The sequence below is a fragment of the Eublepharis macularius genome, chromosome 1, assembly GCF_028583425.1.
Source record: "Eublepharis macularius isolate TG4126 chromosome 1, MPM_Emac_v1.0, whole genome shotgun sequence".
Classification (NCBI taxonomy): Eukaryota; Metazoa; Chordata; class Lepidosauria; order Squamata; family Eublepharidae; genus Eublepharis; species Eublepharis macularius.
In genome coordinates this window covers 189,154,798-189,169,704 of record NC_072790.1, presented here as the reverse complement: position 1 = coordinate 189,169,704, position 14,907 = coordinate 189,154,798, and the positions used below count along the sequence as shown (strand labels likewise).

At 39.6% G+C, this 14,907-nt stretch overlaps 1 protein-coding gene across 1 annotated transcript in view; it reads right to left on the bottom strand.

The window, feature by feature from the left end:
- The window catches only part of USH2A (usherin), an 843,391-nt gene extending 828,914 nt beyond the window's left edge, over positions 1 to 14,477 (bottom strand). Inside the window, exon 1 of the mRNA XM_054970549.1 lies at positions 13,993 to 14,477. Within this exon, the coding sequence (XP_054826524.1) occupies positions 13,993 to 14,477 (485 nt within the window). The remainder of the gene's footprint in view (positions 1 to 13,992) is intronic.
- Between the last annotated feature and the right edge of the window lie 430 nt (positions 14,478 to 14,907).

The following is a 14,907-nucleotide window of genomic DNA, read 5'->3' as shown; positions in this document are numbered from 1 at the left end:
AAAAGGCACAGGTTGGACACTTGTCAGCTTCCCTCAAGTTTTGATGGGAAATGTAGGCATCCTGGTCTTGCAGCTTCGCTCTCTGACTGCTGTCCAATGGACTTTTCAACTGTCACTTGTCCAACATTCTGCCAAGCTGCCTACATTTCCCATCAAAACTTGAGGGAAGCTGACAAGTGTCCAACCTGTGCCTTTTGTCACTTGTAGTTCCGCTCTAGATGTCCATGTTGATGGTGCAGTTTTAATCATGAAGAACAGTCATCCTACTTCTGTTACTCAAGTCAGACAAACACTCTATAGTTGTGCAATCTTAGTCATGAAGCCACAATTACTTTCAGAAGGATCCCCCAGGGCTGATACTAAGAAAATGAATAAGCTATTCTCCACTGGGGAGGACCGATAGCACACCAGTAGAGCACATTTTTGCATGCAGAGGACCCCAGATCTATCCCCTAGTATCTTCAATTATTCAAACAGCTAGAAAAGACCACTATCTGCCTGAGATTCTGGACAGCTGTTACTTGTATAAGGTAGCTTCTTATGTTCATAGACACACAAAACTGAAAAGTGATCCTGTTTCCATCACTGTAGCTGGAATGCTCTGCAGCACTGTAGTTAGAATCCTCCTGAAGAGAAATGTAGCTTCGTGACTTTGGACCCTTTCACATTTCTTTCTTTTTTTTAAAGTTTTTATTGGATGGTTAACATAACATACATATTGTTATTACATCTTACTTACTATTACTAATTATCCCCTATATATATAGTATATGCTCCCCACCCCCTCCCCTCCCCCTTTCCTCTATTGACTTCCAACAGCACTTCAACCCCCCGTTTCTTGTTACTAATGCTATCTCTTAGGTGTCATTTTAAACTTAATGGTAAAGATTTACATTATATCTTATCTTACTTAATAACACTCAAAAGACCATAATTGTCCTTTAACATCCCATCGTTTTTCTAAGTATTTTTTCAGTTTCCCCCAGTCCTCAAAAAATTCCTTCGGATCTTGCTTTCTCAGTTTCCTTGTTAATTTGTCCATTTCTGCCATATATAACACTTTTTGTATCCACTATTCAGTTCTTGGTATTTCTTCTTTCTTCCAATATTGTGCATACAAAGTTCTTGCCGCCGTTATCATATAGTACAGTATTACTCTGTCCCTTCTGTCAATGTCTTCTAAATGCAAGGATAACAATAACATTTCTGGATTCTTAACTACATTATTTTGGAGTATTAAAGACATTCCAGTACATATTTTAGACCAGAAGTCTCTAGCCTTATCACAAGTCCACCACATATGAAATAGAGAACCTTCATGCTCTTTACATTTCCAACACTTGTTGGATAGCTGCTTATTAGCAATGGCTAACTTTTTCGGTGTTAAATACCATCTGTATATCATTTTATAGCCATTCTCTTTAATACTGGTACACGTTGAAATTTTTAGAGTATTTTTCCACATCTGTTCCCATGCATCCATCATAATCTCATTATTACAATTTATTGCCCATTTTACCATTTGGACCTTAATTGTCTCATCTTCAGTATACCATTTTAACAATAATTTATACATTTTAGAGATTATTTTATTATTATCCCCCAATAAAAGTTCTTCTAATTCTGAGTTTTTATTTCTAAAACCTGCCCTCTTTTGATCTGATTCAAATAGGTCTTTAATTTGTCAATATTGCAGCCAACCGTATTTAAATGGTAATTCTTCATTCGATTTAAGTTTCTTCTCATTGTTTTCCGTTTTTGATCATTCTTTATAAGTAAGCCATTCATCTCCTTTATATTCCAAATTCGGGTTAATTACTTCTGCCGGAACAATCCACATTGGTTTCTCTTGCTCTATAAATTATTTGTATTTTAACAAAGTTGACAATAGATTTCTTCTCAAGTAATGGTGTTGGAACATTGTGTCCATTTTATACTTATCATACGATAAGTATGCATGCCATCCAAAAAGTTTGTTATAACCTTCCAAATTTAACAACTTATGATTGGATAAGGACACCCATTCTTTTAACCATACCAAACATATTGCTTCACGGTACAGTCGAAGATCAGGTAATTGCATGCCACCTCTTTCTCTTGCATCACAAAGCACTTTCATTTTGACTCTAGGTTTCCTTCCTGCCCACACAAATTCCGATATTTTCCTCTGCCATTTTTCAAACTGTTTTTTGTCCTTAACAATTGGTATCGTTTGCATCAGAAACATAACTCTAGGCAGCACATTCATTTTAATTGTAGCAATCCAACCTAACCATGATAAATTCAATTTGTTCCATTTTATCATATCTTTTTCAATTTGAGTCCAGAGCTTTTCATAGTTGTTTTTAAACAAATCAATATTTTTACTGTCAGCTCTGTTCCCAGATACTTTGTTTTTTGTACCACTTCACAATCTGTTACTTCCATCAGTTCTTGTTGCTTCCTCTTCGTCATATTTTTTGTTATTATTTTCGACTTCTTTTTATTTATATAAAAGCTAAATCTCCAAACTCTTTGATCTTAGCTAACAATCTTGGCAGAACTTGTACTGGGTCTTCAACTATAAACATCACATCATCTGCAAATGCTCTTAGCTTGTATGAAGACCCCTTTAATTTAATCCCTTTTATATTCTCATCTTCTCTTATCTGCCTCAATAGTATTTCTAAGACCATTACAAATAACAGCGGCGACAGTGGACAACCTTGTCTTGTTCCTTTCCTTATTTCAAATTTCTCCGTCAGGTCATCATTAATACAAATTGCTGCTCTTTGGTTCTTATAGATTGTTCTTACAGCTTCTATAAATTCTTTACCTAGATCCATCTTTTCCATCGATGCAAACATAAAATCCCAATTCAAGTTGTCAAAGGCTTTCTCTGCATCCGCAAAAAAAACCCCAACTTCTTTATTTGGACACTTGTCATAATATTCAATAGCATTTATAACCACCGTCAAATTGTCTTTTAATTGTCTGTTCGGTAAAAACCCCGCTTGATCGTCTCCTACAAAATCCATTAACCATATTTTAAGTCTATCTGCAAGTATTCTTGCCAATATTTTATAGTAATTGTTTATTAGCGAAATTGGTCTGTAGTTTTTAACATCAGTCAGTTCCTGTGACTCTTTTGGTATCAAAATAATATTTGCCTCACTCCACGTATCTGGAAGACCCTCTCCTTTCAGTATGTCATTCATTACAACTCTTAAAACTGGAGCTAGGTCTTTCTTCATTACTTTATAAAACTTCGCTGTAATCCCATCCGGTCCAGGTGCCTTACCAATCTTTGCCGCATCTATAGCTTGTTCAATTTCCTCATCTGTTATTGGAGCATTCAGTTTCTCTTTCATAGTAGTTGATATAGTTGGTAAATCTATTCTCTGCAAATATTGATCTATATTCTCTTGTGGTATTGCTTTCCTTTGAAATAATTTTGCATAATACTTATAAAACACTCATTTAATTCTATAGTGTTCTTTAATTTCTTCCCCTTCTTCAATTATTCTGCTAATTATTTTCTCTTCTCTTTTTTTCTTTAATTGCCAGTCTAAAATACCTTTCAGGCTTATTCGCTCCTTCAAATGATTTTTGTTGTAATGTCCTCAATTTCCATTCTAATTCTTTATTTTCCGTTGCTCTTACTTGTTCCTGCAATATTTTAATTTCTTGTACTATTGATTTTTTCCCTGGTTTCTTCTTTAATTCTTGCTCTTTTTTATGTAGTTTCTCTTGAATTTCTTGAGCTTTCTCCTGCTTCCTTTTTTAATCTCTGTTGTTTAAAGTAATTAATATTCCCCTTATTACTGCTTTGTATGTATCCCATACCACCCGGGTTGAGACTTCATTATTTTTGTTAGTTTGAAAGAAATATTTTGTTTCTTTCTGTAGGTATTCCATATTTTCTTGATTATGCAGTAAGTCTTCATTTATTCTCCATCGTAGTTTCTTCTGTCCCAATGCAGCTTTCCAAAACAATGGATTGTGGTCCGAACTCACTCTTGGCATTATTTCTACTTTTTTTGTCTGTAATGCCAATTCTTTGGTTGTCCAAATCATATCAATTCTTGAAAATGACTGATGTCTAGCCGAATAGTACGTATAATCTTTGCCTTTTGGATTTTCTTTCCTCCAAATATCCTCCAGTTTTTCTTGTTCTACTAGTTCAAAAAAAGATTTTGGTAACTTTCCAGATTTCTGTTTTCCTCCTCTTATTTTTCTGTCCAATTGCAAATCTACAACCCTGTTGAAGTCTCCCATCATTACTATCTGGTCATATACATCTTGATCTAATTTTTCCATTAACTCCCTATAGAATTGGTCTTTAGCTCCATTGGGTGCATATATACCTATTGTTAAAGTCTTCTTGTCACACACATTAATTTCCACAGCGAGATATCTCCCATTTTGATCTCAAAATACTAATTTTGAGTCCAAATCTTCTTTAATATACATCACTACTCCTCTTTTCTTTTGTTTTGCCGATGCAATAAATTCTCTTCCTAGTTGTCTATTTTTAAAAAACTTAACATCTTGATCTTTAATATGTGTTTCTTGTAGACAAATTATATTGCAATTTTGTTTTTTTAGCCAATGAAAAATAGTTCTTCTCTTCTGTGGTGAATTTAGTCCATTTACATTCCATGATATTAATTTGTATTCCATCATTCTATTTTCTTACCGATCTAGAAAAGTAATTTGTATTCTCAGAGAGAAACTCCTCCATTTGCTGTCTTGATTTAATTATGACTCTCAAACTGTTGAAGTAGAAGCTCAGCCCTTCTGGTATTTCCCATCTGTATCTGATGTCTTTCTCTCTCAACTTCTGGGTCAATTCTTTATTTTTTTCCCTCTCTTGGAGAATTCTTCTAGGTACCTCTTTCATTATCTTGATACTACTTCCCTCCAGTAATAGGGGATTCAAAAAATGTCTTTGGATAATCTCTTCTCTCATTCTTTTCGTTATTAACTGCATAATAATGTCTCTTGGTAGGTTCTTTTGTTGTGCATATGCGGAATTGACCCTATATACTAGATCCAAATTTGCAGTAATTTCTTCTGGTTGTTTATTCAGAAATTCTACTAAAATATCCGTCATTTGGTCTTGTTCATTTTGCGCCATCAATTCTGGAACGCCCCTAAATCTTAGTTGTCTTTCTGTTGCCTTACATTCCATCGCTGCCATCCTCTCCTGCATCACTTGATTTTCCATCTTCACATCTGTAGCTAAATCATTAGTCTTCTGTTCCACTTCTTGCACCTTGTTGTTTGTTGCTTGTAGTTCATTTCTAATTCCATCCATATTCTTAGCCAATTCTGCCACCTCCGTTTTAATCACCTCTTTCAAATCTTTTACCAATGTTTCATGCATCTTTTGTATTGATTAGTTCAGTTCTTTATAACCTTCTGTAACTTTCTTCTCCAGTCCTTCAATCGCTGCGTCTACTGAGGCTTGCCACTCTTTATCTAATTTTTTTATCATAGTTGGACTTGGCTTAGAGCCCCCCCACATGTCCCCTCTCTTTCTTAAATCCGTTTTGCTTTTTTATTGTTTTCCCCTTAATATTACTCACTTTGCTGGTCTCTATAAAAGAGAAAAAAAATTCAATTTGGATCCAAAATGTCGGGCGCAATTTCTCTATGGTAACTGGAATCGCTTCTTCCCTTAGCTACAATGGCGTATTTCCTGTTCCTTTAGTCCCAATTTCTCATGATGCTTGCTTTGTTTTGCTTCCGGATCTTCTTTCTTCTCGCTGTTCTTCCTGCTTCCTGCTTGTTCTTGTCCTCTCTAGGCACACGTCCTCCTCTCCCAGTCTCATCTCCTCTCGTGATGTTTTGACACTATTTCCCAGCTCCCTCCTCCTCTCTCACACCGGTTATCTCTCTTCAAACCGCAAGTATGTGTAAACAATCCTTTATATCGCTCTTTTTGTACTTAAAAACTTGCAAAATTAGGGATTTCTTACTCAAATATTGTTCCTTACTGTTTCCTCTATTTAATTAAGTCTTTTGGTTACTTTAATATCTGGTCTTTTTCTTGCTTTTTCTGTTCAAAAGTCCAATAACAATCTTTACCTTACGCTGCTTTCTCGGGTTGTCTGTGCTGTTTCCTCCATTTCTAGTTGGTCAAATCCGGTACTGAGGCTTGGTTTGTTACGATCTTATGCCAATTCAATGACTCCAGAGGTACTGCAGAGTTAGTAGCTCGCCCTTCTCTGAGGGGACCTCAAGGTGGTGGGGAGAATCCTTGATTCAGAACCCCCCCCCGTCACCGAGATCACACACTCTCGGGGCCACGTAGCATTCAGGACCCTCTTCTCCCTGAAGGGGGGACAGTAGCAGGCATTTGAGTGCCTCGCTTCCCAAAAACTGTATCTCAGATAGCCCAGCTCCCTAGGCTACTTCAGGTCGCCATTAATCCCAAACCGGAAGTCCGGGCCCTTTCACATTTCTGTTTTATCCCAGTTATTATTTCTTGCTGCCTCAACTTCATGTAAAGCAATATGGGGGCAGCATTTTCAAACAGGATTTACACCCATTTATGAAAGCGATATGGGGGCAGCATTTTCAAACAGCATTTAAACCCATTTATGAACTATGGTTGTTGTGGGTTTTCCGGGCTGTATTGCCGTGGTCTTGGCATTGTAGTTCCTGACGTTTCGCCAGCAGCTGTGGCTGGCATCTTCAGAGGTGTAGCACCAAAAGACAGAGATCTCTCACTGAGAGATCTCTGTCTTTTGGTGCTACACCTCTGAAGATGCCAGCCACAGCTGCTGGCGAAACGTCAGGAACTACAATGCCAAGACCACGGCAATACAGCCCGGAAAACCCACAACAACCATCGTTCTCCGGCCGTGAAAGCCTTCGACAATACATCATTTATGAACTGTATGCAGATCGCTGTAAAGATTTCAAACAGCGCTGCTTTCTCTGGTGCCTGAAGTGGCTCCCCCGCCCTGGGGCACCAGGGCTTTTGCTTTTTTTAAAAAAGGCACAAAAATATTGCTACAGCATTGTAACCACTCAAAGCAATTGGGAGAAACAAATCACCTGGAGTAGATGGAATACCAATAGGGCTATTTCAAGGTACAGAAACTGAATCCATCAAAATCTTAACAAGAATCTGTCAACAAATATGAAGAAGAAGAAAAAACGGTCCTCAGATTGAAACGTTCAGTCTACATTACAATTCCAGTTGTGGGACTCACATAGAATACTAACTGCTCTGGTCAGGAACTAGCAGTGGGGAGGGGGAAAAGGCAGGAAGGAGTGGTTTTGCCCCTCCCACCTTCCTCACTGAAGCCTCCCAATCCACATATGGCTATTATTCTACATCAGTCCCCTGACCCCTGGAATAAACTTTCCCAGAGTCAGAAATGGCTGCTGGGAGGAGGGGAAAACCAGGATGATTAGCAACTGTCAGTGCCTTCTGGTGATGAGTTTGATTAAAGGCTTCCAATGCAGGATGATTTTAGTTGAACAAGCAAAGAGGTCCATAAAGATGTCTTAATAAGCCTATGGGGATTATTTTCACTCCCTTTAATAAATATAATGTACCGTTCAGCAGGAATTTATGTTTGACATTTTGTTTATTTTTGATGTTTTTACTTACGGATGTCATGCATAATACAAAATGAGTATAATAAGAACTCATCATTTCCACTTATTTCAGTGGGGGAATTATGTATATACTTAATTTGCTCTCATTGAAACCAGTGGGACATAAATATATCATAAAGAGTATGTTTTAATGTAATCCTTGGATTTGTTTTGATCAAATCTCTCCCTTTTATTTTCTGTATTGGATGTTCTTCTTTGGCCTGGTGTTAGACTTGGAAGGACTTGGTTCTGATAGCACTCAGCCACAGTCATGCTGGGAGATCTTGGGCAAATTATAATTTAAGTCTTGCTTTCTCATTTGCAGAACAGGGACCTCCTACACAGGTCTGTCAGTTTTAAACAGAGCTACTTCCAAGGCCATGGACATTTTAAAAAGGTGTCACTCTGTCTAGGATTACACCATGTAACAACTATACTGAAAAGCACAATAATAATCCACTGATGAATTTAACAAGATTTATTAATGTGTGTTTAGGATCATATTATGATTGTGCCATTAAATTGATAGAGCAACCTATTGGATGCTTGTAGTGCTGGTAATTTGACAGTATGTTATCAATAACATAATTTATGTTCCTTCCATTGTAAGTATTGTTGCACTTGTTCAACAATATGTGGTATAATATAGCAAAAGGAACTTAATATTAGTTTTCAACTATATCCTGTTCCATTTAATGGAACCTAGGCATGAGGACTTTTACTGGAGTCTGCCATGAAATGAGCATGGATACATGGATTTTAACCCATTACTCTCTTTCAGACATCATCAGCATTTGTCAGCAAAATTTTAAAGCCAAAAATACAGCCTGCAAGTTTACTAAACGTGCATTTCTTAACATATTGGTGAATTTGTTTGTATGTAAATATGTTAGTTTTTAGTTAACAAATATTTGAGAGAAGACACAGCCAAGTAGGAAAATATTTAGGAACTGGATTTACCCAGTTCCTGGATAAACAACAATTGGATAATCCAAGGTTTATTAAATTTGCTTATCTAAAAACAAACAACCCCATATGTGGATCCTTCCACAGGTATCATGATTTTAACAAGGGAAGTGACCTTGATGCAAAGCGCTTTTGAATCCAGAAAGTTGTTACAGAGTTTATCACCTGTTTATCACTCTGCAAAGAGGCAGGAAGTTTCCCTGTGCATACACAATCTTTTTTCATCCTAATTGAAAAATGGCATAGTGACATTAGGTCTTGTTAGGCATTCTCTTTTCATTTGTATCCTAAAATACAGCTGCTCATATGGAAGTTGTTGCTCTCTTTTTAAAAGCTTTTCATGGACTTTGGAATATCTGGAAACAATACTACTTAACACATACACACACACACATATAAAACAAAAAAAAGACTTGATAGCATGCAAAACATAATGGGGTACAGAATGAATCGTTCTGTGGGAAGGAACATCTTTCCAAATATATAAAGGAGGGAAAATATATGAAACATTAATATTTTCTGCTTTTTTTCCAGTGCCCATGCCATTGAATGGAAAAATGAAATCTATAAGAACAAATGTGCCACCATACACCTATAACCAGGCTGAAGACTAAGAGGACAGCTCTTCGTTACAAATATTATTGGGCCTCTCTACAGGCTTTTATCATTGTGGACCTTCAGTTTCTTCTGATATGGCAGAGAGATTCAACAGGACCTTGAACAGTTTTGGCATGGTTTTAATCCTCTTTTTCTGACTCAAAGATTGAGAGCTTTTCTGCACCACAGTTTTGTTCCAACTTGGCTTCTTAACCGCATCAGTTTGCCACCCCCACACCGCTACAGCCACACACAGCATCATTTGCTTATTATTGCTCTCCCCTGTTTTTCTTTGAGTTTCTCCCAATTTTTTGGACCACCTCTGCATAGTCTGGGAGGAAAAGAAACACCCCCCGGGGGGGGGGGAGTATGGAAAAGCCATGACTGGCAAATGATCCTCTCAGTAAGGGAGAGGGGGACCAAAGCAGTTAAAAAGCCAAGCAGGAACAAAAACCAAGTGCATAAAATCTCTGACATTGTCAGTTTTGGGGGACTTATCCTTTGTGGGCATTTACGGTATGTACTACTACTATTTAATTTATTTATTTACATTATTTATAGTCTGCCTTTCTTGCTGAGACTCAAGGTGGATTACACAGTGAAAACCAATACAGTCAACAGCTGGGATATGCAAAAAAAATACACTAGAGTATGAATTACAGAGATTTGAAAACAAGCATGATACAGGGCTGAAAAAATTGCCAGAACTAAATATAAGGACGTTGACATGATGTATTAATTAAATAACATTGAACTATTCAGTAGAATAGTCTAAAGTCCTTCCCTTTAGCAATGCCTCTCTCTGAAACATTTATTTACAGTACAGCCTTCCTACCTAGTATATAGACCCTCTTGAATAATTCAGTTTTGCATAATTTGTGGAAAAGCCAGGAGAGTGGGACCATTTCTGACCTCTTCAAGTAGAGCTGAACTAAATGAGATGAGTTACTTGAGTCCAACACATGTCTGCTTACCTCAAGGTTTGATAGGAAGTGTAGGAAGTGTAGGCTTCCTTGCAACTTTAAGTTTAACATTTACAGAGTGGCAGGGCATTGGGCTCTTGCCAGGCACCCCTTTCCCCTCTGCTGGGTGTGAGGGGGTTTCAAGGCCCCTCTCCTGCCCCCCTTCCCCATACAGCAGACAGGATGCCTGGCTGCTGCTAGCTGCTAGCATGGCTTTGGGTGGGGGGCGGGCGAAGAAGTCAGCAGACAGGATGCCCAGAGCATTGCTGCATCTTCCCCCCCTCTTGCCCAGCCCCCACAGAGCGATGCCAGCCTATGCAGCTCCAGGCCACTCGGCATGGCTTCGGGCATGGGCTGGGCAAGCGGGGGGAAAGGCAGCGATGCTACGGCCCGACACCACACTGGCCCGGGTGCACATGCCGTGTCACTCTGCGGGGGCCAGGGGAGTGGGGAAGAAGATGCAGCAATGCTCTGGGCGCCCTGTCTGATGACCTCTTCATCCAGCCCCCATCCAAGGCTGTGATAGCAGCTAGCAAGAGCCAGGTGCCCTGTCTGCTGTGCAGGGAAGGGGGGCAGGAGAAGTTCCCCAACCCCTCCCCCCACACACACATACACACACTCAGTGGAGGGGAAGGGGGCTGCCCAGCAAGAGCCTGACGCCTGTGCTCCCCTCCCTGCCATAAACGTTAAACTCCCTCTGTAAATATTAAAGCTCCAAGGACGCCTACAGTTCCCATCAAACCTTGAGGTAAGCAGACATGTCCTGAACTCAAGTAACTTGTCTCGTTTAGTTTGGCTCGTAGACCATTCCATAAAGTGGGAGTTTGTACAGAGAATGCATGTGAACAAACAGCTGTTGATTTTGCCCATTTACAGGTGCCATCTGCAGAAGGCCCTGTTCAAATGAGAAAAGCAGCCATGGTGGAACATAAGGAGATAGGCAGTCCTGTAGATATGAGGGGTTTTGTATGTTTTGGGCAAAACTTTGAATTGGGCCAGGTAATTGATGGGAAACCAATAGAGTAACTGCAGAATGGGAGTAATGTTCATACTTCACCTAGCTCCTGATAATATGGTACTTACCCAGCATGGAGTAACGCTGCTTGGGCTGGGTGCCGTTCATTGCCACCCTGGAAGGAGGGAGGCAGCACCCCCCTCCTTCCATATATGGGGTTGGCTGGGCAGGGCGGAGTAATAGCATTAGGAGGCTGCTCTGCCCTGCCCAGCCACAGTCGCTGTTTTTCACTCGGCCCACCCTCCTCACCCTATATTGGTAAAGGATTAGCCGGCTGCTGTTATCAGAGCCAGGTAGGAATTTTTCCCCTTTCTCCAATTTGGCACTAGGAAGAGGGGTTTTTCACCTACCTTGCACCGATGTTGGGGTTTGAGGTTATTGACTCAGGGTGACGCCTGTTAGCAGTGCCATGGCAGGTTTGGGTTTGAGATAGGGTGCGGGCCAGTGAGCACTCTTGGCGTTTCCCCAGTAGTGGGAAGAGGGACCTGCCCGAAGGCCTGGTACTGCTTTGACAGCTGCCAGTGGCAGGGGCAGGCTGCCTTCAGGAACCCCCGCTTGCAAGTCCTTCCCTCACTGCTATACAACTGAGATGTTAGGAGCTCAATAGGGGGGTGACCAAATTTGCCTGGCCGGCCGGGTCCGCACCATCCAGTGGATGGGTCGCACCCAGGGCTTTGGAGCTCGCCCAGACAGGTCAGGGCAGAGGTCCATGGTGGACCTCGTGTCCTGACCTGTATTGCTTTAGGCCCTTGCCGCTGTTGTTATTGTTGCTGTATATAGTTAATAAAGTGGCCCTTAGATCCAAACTTGGTGTCTGCCTCTTCATTCCGACTAGGGTGGCAATGACTGAGCTGTGGTGTTCTGCATAAGCTGGAATCTCTGAGCTGATTTTGTGAAGGAGACCTATGTAGAATTCATTACAGTAGTCCAATCCTGACGTTACCATGGTGTGGATCCACAGCTAGATCAACCATGTTAAGGTAGGGGCCATCTTCCAGGCTAAACTGAATTTGGAAAAGGCATTTTTTGCTGCTGATTCTCTAGCAGCAGTACTGGATCCACTATAACCCCTAGGCTCTTATCCAAGTCCGCAACAGTGAACTCAACCCTATTGAAAGTGGGGAACTTAATTTCCTCCAATATCTCTGCCTTCCCAACCATCGTCACTTCTGTTTTGTTTGGGTTCAGTTTCAATTTGTTCTCTTTCGGCCATTTGACCACAACTGTCAGGCATCACCAGGGAATTTCAATAGCAAGATATAGGGCTGGGTGTCACCTGCATATTAATGACATCCAAATTCCAAAGCTACAAATGATTTCTTCTAAAGACTTTACATGAAGTTTGAATAATATGGAGGATAAGATTGTGCCCTGTGGAACACTGCAAGATAATTCCCATACTGAAGACAGCTGGTCTCCAACAGCAACTCTTTGAGTCTGTTCCATTAGAACAATTAAACTAATGCAAGGCACATTTTTAATATCTACTTCTGCCTCCAAACATCTCAACAGGATGTCATGTATCAAAGGCTGCATAGGCTCCTGACCACCAAGAAGAATTTGCAGGTCTACATTACACAAATGCAATGGTGGCAGAGAAATATTGTTTCTTTGATGCCATAACCATCATGGAAAAGGCTTTAAAATGAGCTCTATCCAATGACTTGTTCATCCCAAGACTTTCTCCACTGTCACTCTAACCATCTACTTTGTCTTTTCATCATCTGCAAGACTGAAACTGAATCCAGATGAAGTAGAAGGATTATCCCTGTGTGCTCATGTATGTTGGTTGGAAAAGAGTACACATAAGGCAAAGGATTTGCATACTGAGGGGATTAAACTCCAAGTCTTGCATGATCCTACCGAGCAGTCTCATATACCTGCTGACTAAAATGATGTTTCTTCTTAGTCTTACTCTAATAAGATTTCAAAAAGTTTCCTAACGTGTAACCTGCATGTTTGATTACAGGGTACTCTAATGAGAGATAAGAATAGTTTTAATTATTTGGTATTACATAGACAGCTCTAAATAAATATCAGAGTTGTGGTTTTTCTACACAGGTCTTGCCATCGTCTCATCATCATCAATTGGTGCATCCCAGAATAATCAACAAAATTTACTATTTTGATTTCTATCACATACTAATTTCAAAAGGTGTTTTCTGGGACTTCATAGTGGGAACAGCTAGTCTTTTGGGTGGGGACACAGTTCAGAAAAAGTAGATAAAGAATCGTCCCATCTAATTACATTATGTGTAACTGTTCCTCCTCAGTCTGCAAAGGTTTTTAAGAATTCCTTGTGGGGAAAAAGTTGAGTGCTGTATTATAACCAGAATAAGTCACAATTCCACATACCTAAGATTTGTTAATAAAATATTGATAAATAGCATATCAAGAATGGACTGGCCATACTATGATGATGCTCCATGCAAGTGACACTGTGTCCATTTGCACTTAACTACCTATGGAATTAGGCACCACCAAGCCCTACTTGAAAATACCAGCCAAATGTGCTTTGAAATTTCAGTTAGTATATAGCTCTTCTATTTCAGACTAGAAGTAGATTAGAAAGTCTTGAAAGCTTTCCATGCTCAATAAACAAATACTTCCTTGCACACAGATAATTAGCACTTTGAGATTAGTCTAGAAAACATCTCCCAGTGCTTTAGCTTTCCACAAACTGGGTTGGGAAATAATTAAGGCACGTAATCTACCAAGTGCAGTCTTGGGGCTGTTCCACATTATATGATGTTTGAGTTCCAACATAATCCAGAAGAAGGATGTCAACCACATAGTAACGTCGTCTATAATGATGGCTGATTTTACAGATTAAGTGAACACTTGCTAGCTACTTACATTACACCTTCTTTCTCAGGTTTCAGCCATACAGTTAAAGTAAATGAAGTTCCAAGCCTTCGAGCATGGGGAGTAGAAAAGCAACCCTTCAGGTTATGAAAAATAAAGCTTGATGAGTTGCTGGTGGATCCAGGATACAAATCGTTTTTGTCTTGTGAGATGCAGGTGCCCAGGCCTTCTGAGAGAATGGCAATGTAGGAGGCAGATGATGATCTATATGGACACTTTTGAATGCAAAATTGCAGAGTACAGGATTGAACACTTTCAACAGCAACAGAACTTTGACAAAAAGCACTCCGGTCTGGCAGTCCACAGGTGGCTTCAGTTGGCACAACAGAAATGTTTTTGAAAGCACCCACATTTTCAAGTCTTGGGAAATGTCCCTGTGAACTGGCTAGTGGTAAGGATGTGTAATAAACCATGATGAATGTTTCAATGGCATGAAATAGAAAACCACAATGCAAGGGGAGAGCCAGGCAAATCATGTTTACAGGAAGGTCTCCTCTTGATAAGGCATTCCTAAATAAATAATGATCACTGCTTCAGTGGCAATGCTCTTGGGTAACCTGCTATAGAGATGATCAGCATTTCATCTTAATTTGTAATCCTGAGGGTGTTGAACTTCTCTTAACCAGTGGCTGAATTGTGGGAAACATCTGAAAGCCAAAACAAAATAAATAAGAGGAAATTCAGTTTTATTACACACACACAAACATTACAGCCAGACTGGCACAAATTAACTGAGAGGACAGATGCCAAGTACAATACAACATTTGTTTACAAGCCTTTATTTATCACTATATCAGTTAGTTATCAACATAATAGCATACAGTTACTTCACTGAACTTATCCACACATAACTCCAAGTAATGAGGTTATAAAATAGCCAAGATAAATACATAACTGGAATAATAA